Genomic DNA, 22,165 nt, shown 5'->3' with positions numbered 1-22,165 from the left:
ACGACAGTATCACCAGTCTCTGTGTTTTTCTTGCTGTCAGTGTGCAGAGAGGGTGTTAACATGGATCAATGTGATTCAGTGTCATTTTCCATTTTGGGGGGGGGGGGGGGTGGGGGCGGTGGGCATGACAGCACCTGCAGGTGTGCTGACAGAGGCAGACAGGAAGGACGCCCCCGCATCGCGCAGTCCTATTACCGGGGACTTCCACTAAGTTTCCAAGCGAAACCTCATCTGGCCAGGCCCCGCTTCCTCTTTTCCCCCGCCTCCCCTGTAGCGCTGGGTTTGGCGGAAGGCCCCCAAAATAAACAGAACGAAACCGATAACCCGATGGGCAAACGAAAAAGCGCAGCGGAGCGCAGTAAAGGCCGGTGTGTTTCCGCCTCTGCGTGCGGCGTGACAGCCGCAGCGGTCGAAACGATGAGTCTTCGCTGCAGTTTTGAGATGAGCAGGGACCTTTATTTTAAAGCAGCGAGCAGGAGTAGTGTGTATTAAAAGCCCGGCCGTTGAGCTCACACCGCTGGGTTTCCTGTCACTGCTGTTGTCAGACCGTGTGAATTGCGTGTTGTTCTCAGAGTTCCTGTCTGTCAGCGTGAGAAACTGACACCTCCTCTGTTCCCTGTCAGTCCTGAGGAGGCTCTCTACCCACAATGCTCTTCTCCTCCTGTGCGCAGATCCAGAAACGAGGGAGATTTATCACTGTGATTCGGGGTGGGACCAAATGGTGCACAAATTTTAACTAATTCAGTTAGAAATTCACTTATTTGTGACTACGGAGTGACCGTTCCAGCACATTCCATAGATGGGACTCTAGGTAGCTATATTTTGCATTGACAGGAAGGTGGCAAAGCTAGTGTACCAGGAAAGTTAAAGAAGGCAGATACATCCTCACAGAATGCAGAGAGAAACTCGTTGAAAACTGCATAACAGCTTAAAATATGTAATCAACTGACCACTCATTCGTATGTAAAAATAGGTGGACAGACTGAAAGGTGGACTGGACTGAAACGTTTTGCCCTGCATATCCCCAAGTTGACTTAGATTTTACTGTCATGTCATTGTGCCCATATCAGAAGAAACAGGCACCCTGTGATGAGAGATGTAGTGTGTAATGTGGTTATGTTTTTAGCTCATTAGTATGTTAGTGATGACATCAGCTGGAGATTCACTTCATGTGTGTCTGACCCCCCCTCAGTCCAGCAGCCCGACCCGAACCAGCCCAAGCCGGAGGGGACGCAGATGTGCCCCCTTGACGGAGAGCCGCTGGGCGTGGTCACTAACTGGCCCCCTTCCCTGCTGGCCTCGCTTCAGCGTTGGGGCACCACCCAGCCAAAGAGCCCCTGCCTCACAGCACTGGACAACGCCGGCAAGCCTGTCTACACACTCACCTACGGTAAGAGCTGCAGCACAACAGAGTTAGACTGGTGCTCCATGGATTTCTCTGCTTTTAATCACACCGTCTGAGCCCTTGGGGCTTAAGTTTGCCTCTGTTCCTGATGTCAGTAAGGTGCTGGTGGAAAGGCATCTCTGAAACCCTCATTGTCAGGAGCGGGATGGATATCGCTGTACTGCACAATGTCTCATCCGTTTGCAAGTGTCCACAGCATCCTGTAGACATTTTGCAGAATGCAGACATAGATGTGACTTGGTTTATGCAAGCCGTTGGGTCTATCAGTGAGTGATAATGTGTGTGAGTGATATGTCTGTCTGTCTGTCTGTCTGTCTGTCTGTCTGTCTGTCTGTGTGTGTGTGTGTGTGTGTGTGTGTGTGTGTGTGTGTGTGTGTGTGTGTTTGTGTGTGTCTGTGCTTGTCTGTGTGCATGTGTGTGTGTATGGATGTATGTCTGTATGTCTGTGTGTGTGTGTAAGTATGTAATGTAAGTGTGTAAGTATGTAAATATGTCATCGGTTTGTTTAAACTCTGTTTAATCCCTCAGGAAAGCTGTGGACTCGGAGTTTGAAGCTGGCCTACACCCTGCTGAACAAGCTGAGCTCCAGGAACGAGCCCTTACTGCGGCCAGGGGACCGGGTGAGTGCTGCCTGCCTCTCTCAGGCTCTCTGTAGTCAGAGAAGTTAACTCAGAAAGGCAGCCTGATAAGGGACCAGAGAAGTGTAGCTAATGGACTGTCTGGGGATATTTCTCTCAGGTTGCCCTTGTGTTCCCGAACAACGACCCTGTGATGTTCATGGTGGCCTTCTACGGATGCCTCCTGGCAGAGCTGGTGCCTGTGCCCATAGAGGTGCCCCTCACGAGGAAGGTACTGTGAAGCTGAGCCGTGCTGGTCTGTAGTGCCACAACTCACGTGCAATGGTGACCCCTGGTGGTGAGCATAGAGACTGCAGATTTAATCCGAGATGAGCTCATTCTCATCAATAAATTACTGTCATTTAATTTTAAAGGCCTTTTGTTGTTTTAAACGTCGTTATTGTAAAGCTTTACAAAGTTATATTTATGTAGTGTTTGTGGGTGAGTCTTTTGTCAGCCTGTAAAGTGAATATAGATGAGATAACCATGGTAATGCAGTGAATTGTACTAATATAGATCAACTACATTTAGTGATTAAAAATACTGTTTGATTCATTCTTTGATTTCTATGATCGCTCGTGTGATGGCCTACAGAGAATCTTTCTTCAGATTAAGTACATTAATTAATTATTGATCAATTATAAAAAAACCCCCAAAACTCCTGCTTAGCTTTTTAACGTAAAGGTACATTGTCCGTTCCAGTAAGTTTATTAGCGGGATAAGCTGTGTAAGTTAGCGTTATACTGTGATATTTTGTGGAAACCTGCATTGAGCGCTGTAGTATTATGGATAACTGAGTGTTGAGGAACGCTTAACGCAATACTGTGGTAAAACCAACCGTCTGCAGTCTCCAGCTGTTCATTCAAACCCATCACCCTGTGGCTGTGGGAGGAACTGTGTGAAGATGGCAGGCCTTGGTTATCAGACCCACTGCTGAGAAATGGAGCTGTGGAAAGAGAGAGGTTCAGCAGTGAAGGGCTGTTGGAACAGGAGTCGCCCTTGGTCTTTAGTGGGACGGGTTCACCTCAAAACTCTGCTGAACTCAGGTCTTTTGTGGTTCCGGTAAAACCTGGAGACATGCACTCAGGGCAGCACGGCCATCAAGATCACTTCACAGACCAGAGAAGTCAATTAAAAAGACAGTCGTCAAACTCTAAAATAAACACGTAGGTATAGGTTCAGATTATAGCTGTGAAGATGCCAAAGAATGGCTGCGTTTTTTAAATGTTGCTGCAAAAGTAACAAGGCCGCTGTGTGGGTGTGGGGAAATTTCAGAAAATTTAAAATTTGAAAATTTGGAGACGTTAAGCTGTACCCCAATCCATAAACCATAGAACTGTATTCGGTATTGCCCATCAACAATAGCTGTTCTTATTTGACACAGTCAGGTTAGTGATCCGTGGGCAATAAAGGGTAAAAGCTGAAGGCATTCTAAGGTCAACAGGAATTTGTGATAAAACAGACGGTTTTAAAGCCGGGCTGTCTGAAGGTGTCAGAGTGCAGTGTGGGGGGTGTAGCGTTGAACACAGAGGGGTCCTGAGTGTCTCCTTTCTTTCCTGTCTCAGTTATACAGCGAAGGAAGAATTACAGACGCGGTGCGTTTCTTTCTCAGGACTGGTTCACCTTTGATGTCCCGGGGATCCGTGATTAATTTCAGACTCTGCACCTGCGGCTTGTTTGTGGGGTGGGGGGGGGGTGGGGGGGGGGGACTGGAGCTGGGGAAGGGCTTTTGAAGTGTGATTTAGTGGAGGGCTTTTCTTCTGAAGGCGGATCGTTTGCACTCACCGCACTGTGTCCCTCCAGCTGTAGTGAAGTCATCCTGGTCCACTCTGCCTCTGCGGCTCCCTCGGTCAACATCCACCGTAAACAGTTCTGCTGGTGTCAGTTGCAAGCAGTTTGAACATGCTGTTTGCCTGCTAATTGTGATCTTTGTTACAGGACTGACACCCTATCAGGTGTGTTTGGTGAGGGCTTTTGTCGGGTGATGTTGTGTGGGCCTGTTGGCTAAGGGGGGGGGGGGGGGGGGGGGTTGTATATGGGGTAACGGGGGGGAGGGGCGTGAGGGGTCGGCGTGCTGACAGCGCTCCTTTTCTGCTGGCCTGTAGGACGCAGGAAGTCAACAGATCGGCTTCCTGTTGGGAAGCTGTGGGGTCACCCTGGCTCTGACCACAGACGCCTGTCAGAAAGGACTGCCCAAAGCCCAGACGGGCGAGGTCGCCACCTTCAAAGGTAAGGGTCACCTGTATGTCAGGAGGAATACTGAAAGCCAGTTAAGGGTTTATTGTAACCCTCAGAGAAATTAAGAAAAGTGAGTGGTATTATGAAATGAAATGCAATGGGACATGAGCCCTTATTCTGTCTAACACTGTGTGTGTGTGTGTGTGTGTGTGTAGGCTGGCCCAGATTGCTGTGGTTTGTGACAGATGGGAAGCATGTGGTCAAGCCCCCTAAAGACTGGCATCCATCAATACGGGACGCCAGCAATGAGATCGCCTACATTGAGGTAAGTGGTGCAAAACCAACACTGGCTACCTGTTTTATAGAGAAAAAATAAGCAAAAAATACACATTATGTTAATTTTGAAGTTGTTTTTAAACCCACTTTTCCCTCGTTGTGATTCTTGTTTCAACAAGAGTTAATGTTGTAGTTTTGGCCTTCAGAGTACAGGTGAACGGTCCCTTAGCATACAGTATAGTGCTGCATATTTAGGATATCTTGTGAATGTGAACGTCCAGAGTTTCTCTGCTTCTCTCATTTCAGTATAAGACAAGCAAGGAGGGCAGCACCATGGGCATCACGGTGTCACACTCAGCCATGCTGGCACACTGCCACGCGCTTACACAGGCCTGTGGGTACACAGAGGGTGAGTGTGTGTGTCAGTGTTACTCCTGCTGCCTCACGGCTAGCATTGCTCTTTTACATTAGAGAGCTAGAACCCGGCTGGCTCATTACACACTTTTTCCCATTGTAGAGCTGGAATCATGCTGGCCCATTATATACCTCTCCACTGTAGAGCTGGTATCGTGCTGACTCATTACACACCTTTTCCCACTGTAGAGCTGGTATCGTGCTGACTCATTACACACCTTTTCCCACTGTAGAGCTGGTATCGTGCTGACTCATTACACACCTTTTCCCACTGTAGAGCTGGTATCGTGCTGGATCATTACACACCTTTTCCCACTGTAGAGCTGGAATCGGGCTGGCTCATTACACACTTTTTCCACTGTAGAGCCACTGATGACCCATATCAAATGAGCACACCACGGTACTTGTGGTGGCCTACTTAAAAATGCAGGAAAAGTCTGCATGTCTACACTTGCATGTCTATATTGCTTCTGTAGACATTGGAGTTAAAGATTCAGACGTTTAACTGGGGAGAGAGAAACCAGAGGTAGATCAGGCATGGTTAACTGTAGTTCTTTGGTGAAAACCTCAATCCTGGACTACAGAGCAAGTCCAGGTGGTCATCTTGGTCTGGGCAGGAGCCAGCTTTCAGTGTGATACCATGCTGGAGCTCTGTGTGTGGGGAACGCACCCAGACCCAGCTCATGCTTCCTTTGACAAGAGGTGCAGAGGATCTGTTCAGAGGATATAGTCTGTCAAAATATGTTCGTTGCAGACTTTTTTTTTACTTCACTCCACTATACCTCACTTTTTAAGAATCTGTCAGCTGTCACTATGTTCAGTGTCTGAGGTCTGAGGATTGTCCAGATCTGCTGACTAAATTAAACTCATTCAGGGTCACTGAATAACCTGCTCAGAAGGAATTCGAGGAGCGGATGCTTATGTTTGCTAGTGTTACTAACGGGAGAACTCTTTTCTTTCCCAGCCGAGACAATAACCAACGTTCTTGACTTTAAGAGGGATGCTGGACTGTGGCATGGAGTTCTGACGGTGAGTAGTGTGTTTTACATACACTCACTCACATTCACTCACACACACACTCTCTCTCACACACACACACACACACACACACACACACACACACACACACACACACACACATACAAACCATTTGATTTAAATTCAGGCTACTTGTGTGGTGAATTTTGTACCCCTTACGTTAAGTGTCTGAGAGTCCAGTGCATCACAGGAACACTAATGACAGCCTGTGAAGCTGTATGCCTGTAACCTGTATCCCCGTGTAAACGGCAGCTGTGTGAAGTGTGCTGTGTCCCTGTGATTGCATGACAGAGTGTAATGAACAGGATGCACGTCATCAGCATCCCCTACTCTCTGATGAAAGTCAACCCCCTGTCCTGGATTCAGAAAGTGCACACCTACAAAGGTGAGGGGGGGGGTCTCAGGGGGAGTCTGAAACTCGGCTCTGCCTGTGTGTTCTGTTGTGTGTGTTTGGCACGGCCTATTTGGTGTCCTTGTGTTGTCATCGCAGTGGTGTGTTGCTGTCTTGCGCCGTGTGTGTGTGTGTGTGTGTGTGTGTGTGTGTGTGAGAGTGAGTGTCAGAGCATTCGTGTCCTGATTCCTGAGTTTGTTTGCTGTGTGACTGTGCGGGTTTTCTCATTGGCTGAGTCGTACCACGCGTCACGTATTGTGTTCTCATTGGCTGAGCCCTGTGCGACACGCTGTGTCTGTTGTGGTCTGCAGCGCGGGTTGCGGTGGTGAAGTCCAGGGACATGCACTGGTCTCTCCTGGCTCAGAGAGACCAGCGGGATATCAGCCTCAGCTCTCTCCGAATGCTCATCGTCGCAGACGGAGCCAACCCATGTGAGTCCTGACCCCTGCAGTCAGCAAGGCTGATACAGAGCATGCTGTCCTATCTATCCCCAGCACTGAGAGACACCTCTGTGTGTGTGCGTGTGTGTGTGCGTGTGTGTGTGCGTGTGTGTGTGCGTGTGTGTGTGCGTGTGTGCGTGTGTGTGTGCGTGCGTGTGTGTGTGCGTGTGTGTGTGTGCGCCTGCCTCTGTCCCCACAGGGTCGATCTCGTCCTGTGATGCCTTCCTCAACGTGTTTCAGTCACGCGGGCTCCGGGCTGAGGTGATCTGCCCCTGTGCCAGCTCTGCTGAGGCCATGACTGTCGCCATCCGCAGGTAACTAGATGTAACTACACCATATGCTCACCCATGGACACGCATGCAAATGCAATTATGCTTGCGGTCACAAACCCAAACTTACATTAATCCGTTTGTGTTGAACATCCAGTGAACAAACAGCAGTGAAAAACTTTGTTCCTCAGGACTTGTGGTGATACCACCCTCTTCCATGTGTGTGTGTCTTCATGTTTTTGTGCATGTGTGTTTTCACGTGTGTGTTCGCGTGTGTGTTTGTGTGCCCGCCCTGCAGGCCCCCTGAGATGGGCGTACCCCCTCCGGGGAAGGCGGTTCTGTCCATGAGCGGGCTGAGTTACGGTGTGATCCGGGTCGACACCGAGGAGAAGCTCTCTGTGCTGACAGTGCAGGATGTTGGACAGGTCATGCCAGGGGGTACGTCCACCTTCAGTGCCATTCTCCTACGTTTAGGGCATGAAACTCCACCTTTCCTGGGGGGTATACTAACTTAATGTCTGCTGCAGTCTCTGATCATGATTTCTACACTCGTGAAGTTATATATTACAGCTGAAAACTGTTCCCTGCACAAATTCTGCGGTAGGTTTAGAGTAATGTTCCAGTGAAAATATATACACACAGTTTGTAGTTAATAAACTAACTGGTCAAGTTTATTTTGTAAAATTAGTTGTAAAAAAAGCCAGCACATACGTTTAGTTCAGCAATTTGAGTTTGGCACCACTGTCCAGCACTCTCATGTGTTTGTAACACAGTGAGGTATAAAAGGTTGAGTGTGATGTCATCTCCGTGCGCCCGTAGCGCTGGTGTGCGTGGTGCGGGTGGACGGGACTCCGTCGCTGTGCCAGACGGACGAGGTCGGGGAGATCTGCGTCAGCTCCGGCACCACAGGGACCTCCTACTTCGGTCTGCCTGGCATGACCAAGAACGTGTTCGAGGTGCGTGTTCTCAGGGCAGGACAGAGGGGTGGATGGGGGCACGGTGGGATTTCCGGGGGGTGTAACGCGAAGCCTTCTCTCTCGCAGACCATCCCGGTGACTGCCTCGGGCACCCCCATCAGCGACAGACCCTTCACTCGGACATCACTGCTGGGCTTCGTGGGCCCGGTGAGTGGGGCCGGGTGAAATCACTTAAAATCTCTGAGACTCGGGGCTGCCTGGTGGCTCAGTAGGTAGAGGCACTCTCTGAGAGCACAGGCTCTCAGCCCTGTAGGCCAGGCATGGCTAGTTTAAGCCAGAACAATGTCACTTCCCAGCCGGGACTCCTTAACAATGGGATGCGATCGACCTCATCCTACCTGTGCAGGGTGGTGTTACATTAGCCAGTGTCAGTGCTTCCTAGCAACTCACAGTAGAACTGAATACTGCCGTGGAGCCAATGAGTAAATAGGAAATCATGACCTCATGACAGAAGGCCCCTAGTGTTGTGTGCAGTGTATTTAATGCGTCTCCCTGTCCTTGTTTCAGGATAACTTGGTGTTTGTTGTGGGGAAGATGGACGGTTTGATGGTGGTCAGTGGGCGGAGGCACAATGCAGATGACGTCGTTGCCACGGCGCTGGCGGTTGAGCCAATGAAGTTTGTTTACAGAGGAAGGTGAGAGATGGCGTGGTAACTGGGTGTTGTGAGTGGCCTCTAAAAAGCACAGACAGATTTTTATTGTATTTCAGTGAAAGCTGTGACCCTGCTCAGTGTAGAGTAACCCCTCTCTGGTCTGTGGCGTTTCTCTGTCTCAGGATAGCGGTGTTCTCGGTGTCTGTGCTCCACGATGAGCGCATTGTGGTGGTGGCAGAGCAGCGGCCGGATGCTTCAGAGGAGGACAGCTTCCAGTGGATGAGCAGAGTGCTGCAGGTGGAGGCAGTCACACACACACACACACACACACTCTCATACACCCTCACACACACACACACACACACACACACACACACACACACACACACACACACACTCACATACACCCTCACACACACACACACACACACACACACTCACGTGCACGCAGACACGCACACATGCTCACACATGCATGCAGACACACACTCACACACATATATGAGCACACATGCACACACACACCTACACACATATGCACACACAGGCACAGGCACACACACCCATATGCATTGTAATCTTACCAGAGATCTTACTCCTACAGACAGACAGAGAGCAGAGAGCTCCAGGTAAAGGCAGTCATACACAGACAGTAATTTCAAGTGGCTAGTCTTCCAAAGACCAGTTGCAGAGAGTGAAATGGAGAGAAAGAGAGTGTGTGAGACAGAGAGGGACAGAGCAGTACAGAAGCTGTTTCAACTGAATGACTGGCAGCTCTAGCATGGTGTCTTTGGAGTTCTGTACCTGTGTTCTGGTTTGCCCTTTGACCTCTGGTCTGTTCCCCCGTTCTCCGCGTGTCCAGGCCATTGACAGTATCCACCAGGTGGGGGTGTACTGCCTGGCCCTGGTTCCTGCCAACACGCTGCCCAAGGCCCCGCTGGGCGGCATCCACATATCGGAGACCAAACAGCGCTTCCTGGAGGGAGCCCTGCACCCCTGCAACGTCCTCATGTGCCCCCACACCTGCGTCACCAACCTGCCCAAACCCCGCCAAAAGCAGCCAGGTACAGGTGAAGGCCCACTCTCCTTCCTCAAAGAATCTTCGCCGAAGCCGTCCCCAGTTCAGGATGGGCAGATGAGGGCAGAGCTGTCTGTGTCGGCACCTTATCTCCTCTGTCTGTGTCTCTGGTGTTGCGTTTCGGTGTAGTGTTTTTACTCTGGTCTTGTGTTGGACAGAGGTGGGCCCTGCTTCTATGATAGTGGGGAACCTGGTGGCTGGGAAGCGAATCGCTCAGGCTTGCGGGAGAGACGTCACTCAGCTGGAGGATAATGACCAGGCACGTAAGGTACAAACCCATCCCATCCCGCCCACCCATCGACATCCAGCCGTGTAAGGTACGGTCTTACCAAATATCACCCTCCCATTGACATACAGCTGTGTATGGTACACAATATCACCCCCTCATCAGCATATGGCTGTGTAAGGTACAAACTTGCTCAGTATCACTTACCCATCAATATACATCCCAATAGTGTACAGACTGGCCCAGCATTACCCACTTATCAATACACAGTAAGGCCATGACTCACCCACTGATATGCATGACATACAAACTCTCCCCATTTGATGTACACATGCCAGGAAAGCCAACTTACTGGCATGTTATGACGCAAACAGAAAAATGAGGCAGTACCGCGTAACACTTTTTGGTTCGCTAGGTCTTCCGCCTAGATGACTGCTGTGTGCGCATTTACATGCGTGTGTGATTAATACTGAGATGGAGTTTGCATTCAGTTTGCCGTTCTTTTGTGGACATGTGTCCTGATCGCCCCCCACCCTCTCACCTCGTGAAAATCAGTCCTGTCACACTCCAGTCACCACACAGCTGCTCTCACCCTTCACCCTTCCGTTCCTGTTTTCGCATCACTGTCACAAGACATTTACGACGGGATCATCATCATCTCGAGAGAGAGAGTGCCTTCGTTCCATCAGGTGGGGAAATCCCTGCACTTTCGCTGGTGGAGAATCTGTGCTGTCTTTCATGTGTGACTCTTCCTTCTCCCTCACAGTTCCTGTACATGCAGGACGTCCTCCAGTGGAGAGCCCAGGCAACCCCAGATCACCCCCTCTTCCTGCTGCTCAACGCCAAGGTACCCCACTAAACCTCTCTGCTTCCCACTTATGAAAACAAGAAATGCCTTCCTCTGTAAGCACATGTTGGTGATGCCCGTTTCCTGCATGGCGGTGGGTGTCCTATGGGGGGCCCTGTTGAGACCACTGTTGTCTCATCCGTGTAACCAGGGCACTGTGGCCAGCACTGCCTCCTGCCTGCAGCTGCACAAGCGGGCGGAGCGGGTTGCCGTGGCGCTGATGGAGAAGGGCAGGCTCAACACGGGGGACCATGTGGCTCTGGTGTATCCCCCAGGTGAGGCGCGTTGCTGGGTTACAGACTCTTTGTTTGTTGGGGTGGAGCGTTTTTCCTGTACTCTTAAGTGTAGAGCCTGAATCTCGTCATTGAGAAAAAGATCTACATGAATGAAGATCCAGCATAAGTTATGGGGGCGGTAGTGTAGCAAAGTAGTTAAGGATTAGGACTCATAACCAAAAGGTTGCTGCGGTGTGATTGATGCTGTACCCTTGGGCAAAGTTCTTAACTCACAGTTGCCTCAGTAAATATAAATGTATAAGTGGTTAACATTGTAAAAAACTATAACTGATGTAACTTGCCTTGGACAAGAGCATCTGCCAAATGCCAAAATAAAGTTACAGTGTGGCAGGTGTCACCTCTTGTCCTCCTCCAGCTCTGTCTCTTCTGCCCCTTCACAGGAATCGATCTGATTGCCACCTTCTACGGGTGCCTGTATGCTGGCTGTGTGCCCGTCACTGTCAGGCCGCCCCACTCGCAGAACCTGGCCACCACCCTGCCCACCGTCAAGATGATTGTTGAGGTTCGCTTGTCGCCCGCTTGGCACCCTCTGCTTAGCTGACGAGTCGCCCAGTGATTTCAAGATAATGACATTGATAACATGACATTTATTTGTGAGAATTCTGTTTGGTTAGTGCTAATTAGAGGGAACAGGTCTTAGGAGAGGCCCTGAACAATTTGTCAGAGCAGGGGAGGGTGATTTTTCATCCTTGTTAATTTGTAATTTTCTCTGTTTGTGTATATGTGTGTATATGTATCTGTATGTATGTACGTGTGTATATATATATATATATATATATATGTGGGTATTTGTGTATTTGTGTGTGTGTGTGTGTGTGTGTGTGTGTGTGTGTGTGTGTGTGTGTGTGTGTGTGTGTGTGTGTGTGTGTGTGTGCATACGCAACAGGTCAGTAAATCCGTGTGCATCCTGACCACCCAAGCAATAATGAAGCTGCTGAAATCCAAAGAGGCTGCAGCCGCCGTGGATGTGAAATCATGGCCGACAGTGCTGGACACAGGTACACACCCCCCCGTCCTCATCGCCCCTGCTGAAGGAGGGTCCCTCTCTGGACACTGATTATGTCCTAACGTTCCAATCACAACCAGACTATACTCATGCATAGATCCTATTCAATAGTAAATTTAGCAAGAGCACCTTGGTTGGATTATTATCCATTTATATATTATCATATTGAGAATGCAAGTAAAATAACAGCATTACACACTGATCCACTCACACACCCAGGCACAAGATGACCTGTAAAATTGCTGCAAAAATATAAAAATAGCGGGAAAGATTTTTTTGGGGAATATTTGCTCCTCTGGTCTTGGATGTATTCAAATCACATCAATGCTAATCAGTTGCTGTGAAAATGGTGGCATGTTGCTGGAAACGGCCACAGCGCTCACGAGTCTCACATGTGGTGAACGGGAATTTTTCAGATGACCTCCCCCGAAAGAGGCCCGGTCAGATCTACAAACCCCCCACCCCAGAGATGCTGGCCTACCTGGACTTCAGCGTGTCCACCACCGGAATCCTAGCGGGAGTGAAGGTAGCTGGAGCAGGACAGCAGTGCTCTAGCAGCGCTTTGCCCTGTGGGATGCGGGTTCAAATCCAGAGACACAGTGACCGTCCAGCTCTGTCAACTCATGCCAACAGATTACATCCTTTTTTTCTTGGCCTCTCAATTCTCGCTTAAAATGCAGAAAAGGGATAAGATTACTTTATCAGGTGTGAGAAGACCAGGCGTTAATCTAAGAGCTGTCTCTCCTGGCAGAGGCTGTCGTTTTTGGTTGTGATAGGGTTTGGTAGGTGAAGTGTCTGTAGCAAGCCGGCTGCAGCAGGCATAAGAGTAGTGAGCAGTAGGAACATAAGAACCCCATGCAGGTTGGGCTCTCCTGTGTGAGGTTTTTCGGCTCTCCTGTGTCCCCCTCTCAGATGTCCCATGCTGCCACCAGTGCCTTGTGTCGCTCCATCAAGCTGCAGTGTGAGCTGTACCCCTCCCGCCAGATCGCCATCTGCCTCGACCCCTACTGCGGCCTGGGCTTCGCCCTCTGGTGTCTGTGCAGGTGAGCCGCTGTCCCAGAGATGGGGGGCGTTCTGGTGGTCTGTACCAGGAAACCAAAACCTGTTATTCTTCCTCTTCTTCCGCCTCTTCTTCTTCTTCTTAATCATCTTTTTCATCGTGTTCTTCTTTGTCATCGTCGTCTTCCTCATCATCTTCATCTTCCTATTATTATTGTAATTGCTTAACATTTTGATATTATTACTATTATTATTATTATTGAAAGTTTTATCTGTTTGTATGGCTGGCTAATCACTGAAGCATTACAGGTTTGGCACCCTTCTCAGGGGTCGCCTACAGTGAAACGAGTCCCCAACCCTTCCGCTAAATGAGCCGTTCTCACTGATCCGGGGTCTGTGTGCCCTGTCCTGCAGTCTGTACTCGGGCCGCCAGTCCACCAGCTAAACGAGCCGTTCTCACTGATCCGGGGTCTGTGTGCTCTGTCCCGCAGTGTGTACTCGGGCCACCAGTCCACCAGCTAAACGAGCCGTTCTCACTGATCTGGGGTCTGTGTGCTCTGTCCCGCAGTGTGTACTCGGGCCACCAGTCCATCCTGGTTCCCCCGCTGGAGCTGGAGAGCAACGTGTCCCTGTGGCTGGCGGCCGTCAGCCAGTACAAGGTGCGCGTCACCTTCTGCTCCTACTCGGTGATGGAGATGTGCACCAAGGGGCTGGGCTCGCAGACGGAAGCGCTGAAGGTGAGTGTTTTGACAGCTTCACCCTCCCAGGCTTATCCACCCAGGCTCACCCCACAGTCTAGACACAGGGACGATGAAAGCGGTGTTGCCTGGGCTGTTAGTGACCCCCCCCCCCCTCCCCCGACTGCAGATGCGGAACATTAACCTGTCGTGCGTGCGCACCTGCATGGTGGTGGCGGAGGAACGGCCTCGCATCGCCCTGACGCAGTCCTTCTCCAAGATCTTCAAGGATCTGGGCCTGTCTGCCCGTGCCGTCAGCACCACCTTCGGCTGCCGGGTCAACGTGGCCATCTGTCTGCAGGTGAGGGGGGAGGCTGTGGGCGGGCGAGGGGGGTGGGGGGGAGGGCGAGCGGCGGACCTGAGGGGCTAACGCTCGTTCACCAGGGCGATGTTTTATTTGTAAAAGCTTACAGATCTTTCCTACATTAAATTACACATTTTATACATTACATTGCTTAGAAGATGCTGATCCCAAGTGACTTGCATATGGTAGTTAAAGCATACATTTATCTCAATTTAGCAATTCAGATTTTTATTTATTTTTTTTATTTTACGTTTCACAGTTTTGTTAAGTACCTTGCTCAGAAGTATAACAGCAGTGCTCCACCTGCGGACTGTACCTACAACCTTTTGGTTGCAAGTCCTGATTCTTACAACTACACCGCACTGTTTCCCAAGAAATAGCAGCCGTTTTAAGCACTACAGATGTCTACAACCGGAGAGACTGTAATTAATCTCTACAGTGGTGAATATTTAAAAGTATCAGCAGAGGTCAGGCTCCAAGGTGGTTCTGTCATATTACATGTATTTCGTACTGCCAGCAGAGACCTGAAATAAGTGAATACAGCCGGAATCATGTATTTATGTATTTCATGCCAAAGTGCTACATTTAAGCACCATAGGATGACCTCTTACAATTACAGGATGTGTTAGATACCTTTGACCTTAACTGCCCTTAGACAGGGAACAAAAGGAGAGCTTCTCCTTGGAGAAGTCACTCTGCTCTTCTTTCTTTCTGTCTGTCACCTCCTTTCTCAATGTTCTGTCCCTGTTTTTCTTTCCCCCTCTGTTCCCCCCCCCCGTATCTGTTTGTCTGTCTGGCACTGTGTCTGTGACTCTGTCCCTCTGTACTGCCCCCCCCTCCCCCCCGCCTGTATCCTCTCGTCAGCCGAACAGGCTGGGGAAGCTGGCTGAGCAGGTAACCATGGCGCCTGGGAGAGACTGATGAGTAAAGCTGGACTTCTGATGGAGGGGCTATTGTGTGTGTGTGTGTGTGTGTGTGTGTCTGTGTGTGTGTGTGTGTGTGTGTCTGTGTCTGTGTGTGTGTCTGTCTGTCTGTGTCTGTCTGTGTCTGTCTGTGTGTCTGTGTGTCTGTGTGTCTGTGTGTGTGTGTGTGTGTGTGTGTGTGTGTGTGTGTGTAGACTGGCCACGGTTGCTGTGGTTTGTGACAGATGGGAAGCATGTGGTCAAGCTCCCTAAAGACTGGCAGCCATAATCCATATACACATGTGTGAGTGTGTATATGTGATTTTAAAGGTGTCTGCATACGTCCATCAGTTGTAATCAATCATTCTTGTTGTTTATATGGTCAGGACTCTAAATCAGTGCCAAAGATCATATCAGATGCAGATCACAATTTACAATGTAGTGTTTTGGATCGTTGGTGCTGTTGGAAAATTGTATGAGGCTGTTATGTATTATATACATACATTTAGCTTTCCTTGGACAACAAATTTGGCTTTGTGCCTTTGGTGTTACAGGGTCCTGAGATTCAGTGCACATAATTAAAGCAGTTATGCGCAAGCAAAGGTGGGGAAAAGCATTAATTTTGAGAAAATGTCCAGAACAGACAGACTCTGCCTTAGCCCTCTGCTCATTGGTCAGGGGGTTGAGATAATTAGGGTTATAATATGAAGTGAGGATGACATACAAGCAGTGTGGATTTTGGCAAAGAAATTGCCAGACATTATTTGATGAAATGAAATGAAGCCATGCGAGTTATGAGGTTGGAAAACAAATTTATTTTCTGCACCAGCAGAATCCTAACAATAAGAGTATTTAACACAGAAGAAATTAGAAAAGTGATGAGCATAAAAATAAAGAGTCGGAGAGAGTTGTGTGGAATAGTCTTAATTTTTTCATTTTCATTTGTTTTGGTCTAAAATGCTTCTGTAAATCTGGAAATAGAGGACAGATAGCTATAATATACTTATGTATGGAGAGCTTGAGAATGTAGCACTATGATAAACTATCTGTTTTGAAGTTTTGGCTCAGTGTTGGCAGCTGTTTGAGGATTCCAGATGTGGGTAGCTCCACTGGCAAACCTTTTCTTGTGAAGTTATGCACACATATTCAGTGTGGATCTTTTTTTTGGCCTTGTTCGTCCTGTAAAGTGACCGTGGTGCTCCTTCTTTCCTCTGTCCCCTGCTTGCATGGCTGAGGCAGAGCTCATGGCTTGTGCTCCTTGGGCTGGTGTGTAGCTGGGTGTGCATGAAGCTTCTGGCCCCTGAATAATCCCGTACAAAGTGTGAGAAAGCCCTCCTCAAAAATGATCTCTGTGTAGTCCCCGAGGCATGAAGTCTCATTTTGGTGTTTATTCTAAAACAGTCCTGTTTAAAAAAAAAAAAAGTGAAAAAGTGTGGTGTAGAACTGCAGTATTCATGGCTGGCTGGAGATTCAGTCTGGCTGAAATGCACTGCTGAAATGGAGTGCCTTGCTGAAATGCACTGCTGTGGCTGTATTCCTAACATTGGTAGCCTGTGCTTTCATATGGCTTTCAGTCAGTGCTGACCCACAGACCTGTTCCTGGAGCTCAAGCATCCTTTAGAGGGAAGGCTGCTGTGAATGCCATTTCAACTGATATGTGTGTCAACTGTGGTCTTTCGTTAGTCCTTTCTTTCCTTCGTCCTTTCCTTAGTGCTTCTGCCATTGTAACTGAGAGACCAGCGTCAGGCTTGCCCCACTGATTGATACGGCTCCAGCCACACCCCACAACTGGCACCAATGTAGTGTCCTGAGGGGGCGTAGGCATGCATCTATAGTAGTGACCATTCCATCTGTGGGGTGCTAGGCATGGTCATTGCAATATTATATTTAATAGCTGTTTGTGCAACACACCAGATCATTTTTTTTTTTTTCAAACATTGAATGACTGAATGAATCAGCTGTTTTGCAGTGGTTCGATATCTTCAGGCTCATTTGAAAATGAGATTGTTTTCATTCGTTGTTGTATAATATCCTGTCAAGTATCATATGCACTTTGCAGAGTTTAGTGTTCGTTGTACTTTCCTGTTTTGGCTCTCCTCCCTTTGGGAATAACTTAAAACAATGAAGTTAAACTAATGCTTGGGTTCTGGAAAAGGGAGTGGCACAAGCTGACATGCATGTGTTTTGATCTGGCTACACCCATGGCATTGTGGGAAGCCTCTTATCCTGCTTATCTGGGACTCATAGCAGAGATTGTAGCACCTGCCACTGCCTGATGCCTCCCCTTTGCTGGTGTTTTAACCTGCGGTCCTGTCTGTCTCTTCCAGGGTACTGCTGGTCCGGACCCCACCACCGTCTACCTGGACATGAGGGCCCTGCGTCACGACAGGTATGTCTCCCTTGGATGCGGTTACTATGTTGTTACTATAGTTACGGTTAAATGGAGAGAAGACAAAAGCATGAAGACCCTTTATAAGCTCTCTTAGTGGCGGCAGTGTAGCGTAGTGGTTAAGGAGCAGGACTGGTAACCGAAAGGTTGCCAGTATGATTCCCCGCTGGGGCACTGCTGCTGTACTTAACCCACAGTTGCCTCAGTAAATGTCCAGTTGTGTAATTGGATAACATTGTAAAAAAAAAAACTGTAACTGATGTAAGTCGCTCTGAATAAGAGCATCTGCTAAATGCCAGTAATGTAATGTCAAAGTTCATCCCAGCTGTGGATTAACGGAGGTGAGGTGATGTGAGGTAGAGGTGTAGTTGGCACAGAATGTTTGACAGGATGTGGGTGTTGTCTCTGTGTTCCCAGGGTACGTCTGGTGGAGAGAGGGTCACCACACAGCCTGCCGCTGATGGAGTCTGGAAAGGTCAGGACCTCATTCTCTCTCACAGACACATGCGCACGCGCACACAGACACACACACACACACACGCACACACACACACAAAGGTGAACACTTTGGCAGATACTCTGTATGTCACAATGCTTAAGCTAAGAAGAGCGTGATGTCATCAAGACAGCTAACAACCCAGAAAATGGAGAAATATCACTTGTACTGTTTTATGTGTTTTTCACTCAGATCCTGCCAGGGGTGAAGGTGATTATCGCTAACACAGAGACTAAAGGACCCCTGGGAGACTCGCATCTTGGGGAGGTGAGCCACCACAGACTGTGCCTAGTAGTACTTCTTCCAGTGCCCTTTATGGAATAGAGTACCCACTGTCCCCTTCATAGACTGATCCCAGTTGGGTAAAATGATATATGAGACCCCTGCTGGCTGTGGAGTTGTGCTGACTCTCTGCTGTTGAGGTGGTGAAACATGCATTGGTGTACATACATCATAAGGGGTTTAACGATGAGAAAAACTGTGAGAAAGAGTGTCTTCCAGCACAGCAGAACATGAGGGTATCCATTCAAGTTAAATGAGCAACAGTGTCAGGATCAGGCTAACAACACTCCCAGACCAGCGAGTGTGAGCATGACACTATTCTAGCCTTACCACAAGTTAACTTGTGCAACCTGATTAGACAAGGGAAGCCAAGTATACTACTGTACATCAGTCACTAGATCACATAATTCAAAACACGTGGCAATACGACATGTAAAATAAACAGCAAGTACTACAAGTAGCAGGTGTTAGGGGGCAAGGATTGAGATGTATATCTATGTATGTCTTTATCGTGTCTGGCACAAGTCTGGTCTTAAAAACGCTGAATGTCTGTGCCTCTGCTATGAGTCGTGGAAGTCTATCCCATGTATCAATGACTGTCTTTGTGGAAAAAATACTTCCCAGTGCCAGTATGAAATGTATTCATTAACACCTCTGTATCCCCTTTTTGTACTGACAGAAGAGAGTTTTGTACCGTTTGCAGATGTAACCTTGTCGCTGTTGCTGTTGACAGATCTGGGTGAGCAGCCCCCACAATGCGACGGGCTACTACACCGTGTATGGGGAGGAGGCACTGCACGCGGACCACTTCAGCACCCGGCTGAGCTTCGGGGACACGCAGACGGTGTGGGCCCGCACCGGGTACCTGGGCTTCCTGCGCCGCACGGAGCTGACCGACGCCTGCGGAGGTGAGGGGGGGGGGGACCTGCACAAACCCCGCCCTCTGTCACCGTCCTCTAATGAGCTGTTAGCTTGGCAGGGCTCTGCCCGGGTCAGACTCAGACCCACCTGCCACTGTGGCTTTTGGATAGTACTCCTGGCGTAGCCAGGCGTGAGCGACAGGTGGATGGGTATGTCAGTGGAAATGAGCAAGGACAGGTTGTAGGTACTGCTATCCTTCAGTGTAACGGGGCAGGGAGAGGACCTCTTCACCCTTCCTTATAACGCTCTTTAACAGGACAGGAGACGCAGCCGCACAAACACGCTGCCCACTGAGTGCGTCAGTCACTGTGCTGTCCAAAGAGACGCTCCCTCAGCTGAGCGCGCGTGTGTGTGTGTGTGTGTGTTTTTCAGAGCGGCATGATGCGCTGTATGTGGTGGGCTCCCTGGATGAGACCCTGGAGCTGAGAGGCATGCGTTACCACCCCATCGACATCGAGACGTCCGTCATCCGATCGCACAAGAGCATTGCAGAATGGTGAGGCCCAACTGCCCTGGAGTCACGTGGCAAGGCTCTGTCCCACATTCTATACACATTATATTATATACATTACATTATTGTCATTTAGCGGACGCTCTTGCACAGGTTGCAGTTTTATCCATTTAGACAGCTGGATGTTTACTGAGGCAATTCTGGGTTAAGTACCTTGCCCAAGGGTACAGCGGCAATGCCCCAGCAGGGAATCAAACTGGCAACCTTTCAGTTACAAGCCCTGCTCCTTAGCACTGTGCTACACTGCTGTCCCTATACATATAAAGCCAGAAATAACCAATACAGGAAAATGAACTATGACCAGCGAATAGGTATATATACAAATTAATACTTGGAAAGAGTTATTGTTCACTAGATACATCGCTGGAATTTATTACAACAGGTTTGCTAATAAATTATAATTAATCTCTCACTCTCTGTCTCTGCGTTTATCTTTCCTCTTCCTCGCTTTCTTCGTCCTTTTTTCTCACTCTCCCTCTAAAAATCCCATTCCCACTCAACCCCCCTCGGTTCAGCGCGGTGTTCACCTGGACCAACCTGCTGGTGGTGGTGGTGGAGCTGGAGGGCTCGGAGCAGGAGGCGCTGGACCTGGTGGCCCTGGTGACCAACGTGGTGCTGGAGGAGCACTACCTGATCGTGGGCGTGGTGGTGGTGGTGGACCCCGGGGTGATCCCCATCAACTCCCGCGGCGAGAAGCAGCGCATGCACCTGCGCGACGGCTTCCTGGCCGACCAGCTGGACCCCATTTACGTGGCCTACAACATGTGAGCGCCAGAGCGCAGGGACCTACAGGGGGTGGGGGGGGGGTGGGGGGCAGGGGGAGGCGGGGGAGTTGGGGGAGGGACACCATGCTCTGACTGCAGCGAGGAGAGAGGAACTCGCACAGCGCGGGCCGGAGAGCCAGAGAAGAAGAACGGGGCAGCGACTGGAGCGCTCCGCCGCCCTGCCGCCCGCTTCGTCCTCGGAGGTGTCGTACCGTGCGCTTGGCTTGGCTACGAGTCGCTTCCCGGAAGGCCTGTTTGAAAAGGACAGGAACAGGCCGCCCCTGTGTGTCGCTGCATCAGGGGCCGCGCAGCTCACGGCTTTTCTCTTCACAGCTGAATGTCAGTGTCGCTCCATCCCCCTGCACTTCATACGCCCTGCAGCACAGTGTCCTGGCACTCAGCCCCTCTCTCCCCTGCTGCGGGGCTGGCTGGGGGGGTGGCGGGCGGAGAGTGTGGCGTTTGGCCCGGGGGGGGGGGGGGGCGGGGGGTGTTTGGATTATCTTTGTGCCTCATTTCACACAGCTGGGGTTTAATCGCTCACTGACTCTCATGGATGGATTATGGTTTAAGAAAAATCATCACCACGTTTTTTCCCTTAAATGTAATATGTGCTTGTTTAAAAAAAAAAAATCAGTTTTTTTTTTTACTAGACCTTTTTTTTTTTTTTTTTAACATTCCTGTCCATGTTTGCGGTTTTGTACAAAATGCTTATTGTCACAAAAAACCTTCTGAACCATAATTGTGTTTTTGTGTGTGCTTATTCAGATACAGGATGTGTGCATATTAATGGTATTAGGTATGTGAAATTATTAATTTATTTTTAACTGACTGACCTTACTGTGTTTTTTCAAAGAACAAAATGCAAAAACATCGGTTGACATAGTTTCATTTCTTGGAGTTTCTTTGACTGAGAGCACCTTACTGCTCATTTGAATCCATAAAGCAGTGAGAAACATGGTTATTTTATAACCTTGCCCAGTGTTTTAGTAAAGCCTTAAACATTGTTGGGTGCCTGTTCTTAGCTTTCATGTTTTTGCACAGTTTTTTCTTCAGGTTCTTGGGGTTTTGGAAATCGAGGGGCTAGAGGTGACTTGTAATGGCTTAACAGGCAACTCCACTTATAGTGCAGACCAGTCAGTTCTGAGTGAATCTCGCTGTAAGGATTCATTGCTTGGCTGGTCAATGTATTTTCTTGCACTCCAGCGAAATTCTGCAACAACTTACACAAGTCATGTATTTTACTTGGAATATTTACTTACTTTACTATGTTCAAATTATCCTTATAAAATTTGTTTCACAGCTACAGAGTTAGTTGAATGAAATGTGTGCTTAAATGTTGGCAGACCCGACTTGCAGACGTCAGCAGACTAATGCTTCTTTGCCGAATGTGTGCAAAACAGGGGTGATGTATCATTCATGAGATGGGTGTCACATTATTCCAGTGTGTATTTATCAAAACCAGTTTTACACCCTTTTCTTTATCAGACTATACTTTTACTTCTGCCTTCACAGAAATGTCTTTCAGTCAGCATCGCCATGTAATGTCTTACTGAATTCTAATGTAACACAATCAATCCGGGACGTTAGAAACCGGAAACAAAAAATACGTTGCTGTCAGTTTTGAATGCCATTTTATTCCTCCTGTCCAAATTTCCATGCTCTGAGTGAAACTGTAGCCACAGGGGTCAAGTTCTGAACTCAAGGGACTGTGCAGATCAATAAGAGAACCTGCAGTGTGCGAAGACCACCTCTCAGTCTGTCTGCTCTGCAGCCTGTGCTCTCCCAAGCTTGTGACCGCTGCTTGGAAAC

At 49.0% G+C, this 22,165-nt stretch overlaps 1 protein-coding gene across 9 annotated transcripts in view; it reads left to right on the top strand.

The window, feature by feature from the left end:
- Positions 1-20,379, top strand: part of LOC118785444 (disco-interacting protein 2 homolog A) — a 92,656-nt gene extending 72,277 nt beyond the window's left edge. For 3 of the 9 annotated variants that reach the window (XM_036540077.1, XM_036540078.1, XM_036540072.1), the window contains 31 exons: positions 1,193-1,390; positions 1,934-2,025; positions 2,144-2,254; positions 4,128-4,251; positions 4,416-4,525; positions 4,783-4,885; positions 5,855-5,919; positions 6,220-6,313; positions 6,631-6,750; positions 6,959-7,073; positions 7,327-7,466; positions 7,848-7,984; positions 8,072-8,152; positions 8,513-8,640; positions 8,781-8,895; positions 9,461-9,668; positions 9,835-9,944; positions 10,669-10,749; positions 10,901-11,024; positions 11,426-11,547; positions 11,932-12,043; positions 12,468-12,577; positions 12,964-13,094; positions 13,619-13,787; positions 13,918-14,088; positions 17,321-17,382; positions 17,800-17,857; positions 18,071-18,145; positions 18,894-19,068; positions 19,454-19,577; positions 20,108-20,379. In XM_036540077.1, the coding sequence (XP_036395970.1) occupies positions 1,193-1,390; positions 1,934-2,025; positions 2,144-2,254; positions 4,128-4,251; positions 4,416-4,525; positions 4,783-4,885; positions 5,855-5,919; positions 6,220-6,313; positions 6,631-6,750; positions 6,959-7,073; positions 7,327-7,466; positions 7,848-7,984; positions 8,072-8,152; positions 8,513-8,640; positions 8,781-8,895; positions 9,461-9,668; positions 9,835-9,944; positions 10,669-10,749; positions 10,901-11,024; positions 11,426-11,547; positions 11,932-12,043; positions 12,468-12,577; positions 12,964-13,094; positions 13,619-13,787; positions 13,918-14,088; positions 17,321-17,382; positions 17,800-17,857; positions 18,071-18,145; positions 18,894-19,068; positions 19,454-19,577; positions 20,108-20,360 (3,818 nt within the window). In that variant the 3' untranslated portion in view covers positions 20,361-20,379. Of the gene's footprint in view, positions 1-1,192; positions 1,391-1,933; positions 2,026-2,143; positions 2,255-4,127; positions 4,252-4,415; positions 4,526-4,782; positions 4,886-5,854; positions 5,920-6,219; positions 6,314-6,630; positions 6,751-6,958; positions 7,074-7,326; positions 7,467-7,847; positions 7,985-8,071; positions 8,153-8,512; positions 8,645-8,780; positions 8,896-9,460; positions 9,669-9,834; positions 9,945-10,668; positions 10,750-10,900; positions 11,025-11,425; positions 11,548-11,931; positions 12,044-12,467; positions 12,578-12,963; positions 13,095-13,618; positions 13,788-13,917; positions 14,089-17,320; positions 17,383-17,799; positions 17,858-18,070; positions 18,146-18,893; positions 19,069-19,453; positions 19,578-20,107 lie in introns of those variants that run through there. The other 6 variants (XM_036540080.1, XM_036540076.1, XM_036540079.1 and 3 more) reach the window with 4 other exon arrangements.
- Positions 20,380-22,165: the final 1,786 nt, after the last annotated feature.

The sequence above is a fragment of the Megalops cyprinoides genome, chromosome 11 (assembly GCF_013368585.1).
Source record: "Megalops cyprinoides isolate fMegCyp1 chromosome 11, fMegCyp1.pri, whole genome shotgun sequence".
NCBI lineage: Eukaryota > Metazoa > Chordata > Actinopteri > Elopiformes > Megalopidae > Megalops > Megalops cyprinoides.
The sequence above is the reverse complement of the archived record's forward strand: the minus strand, read 5'-3'. Positions and strand labels throughout refer to the sequence as shown.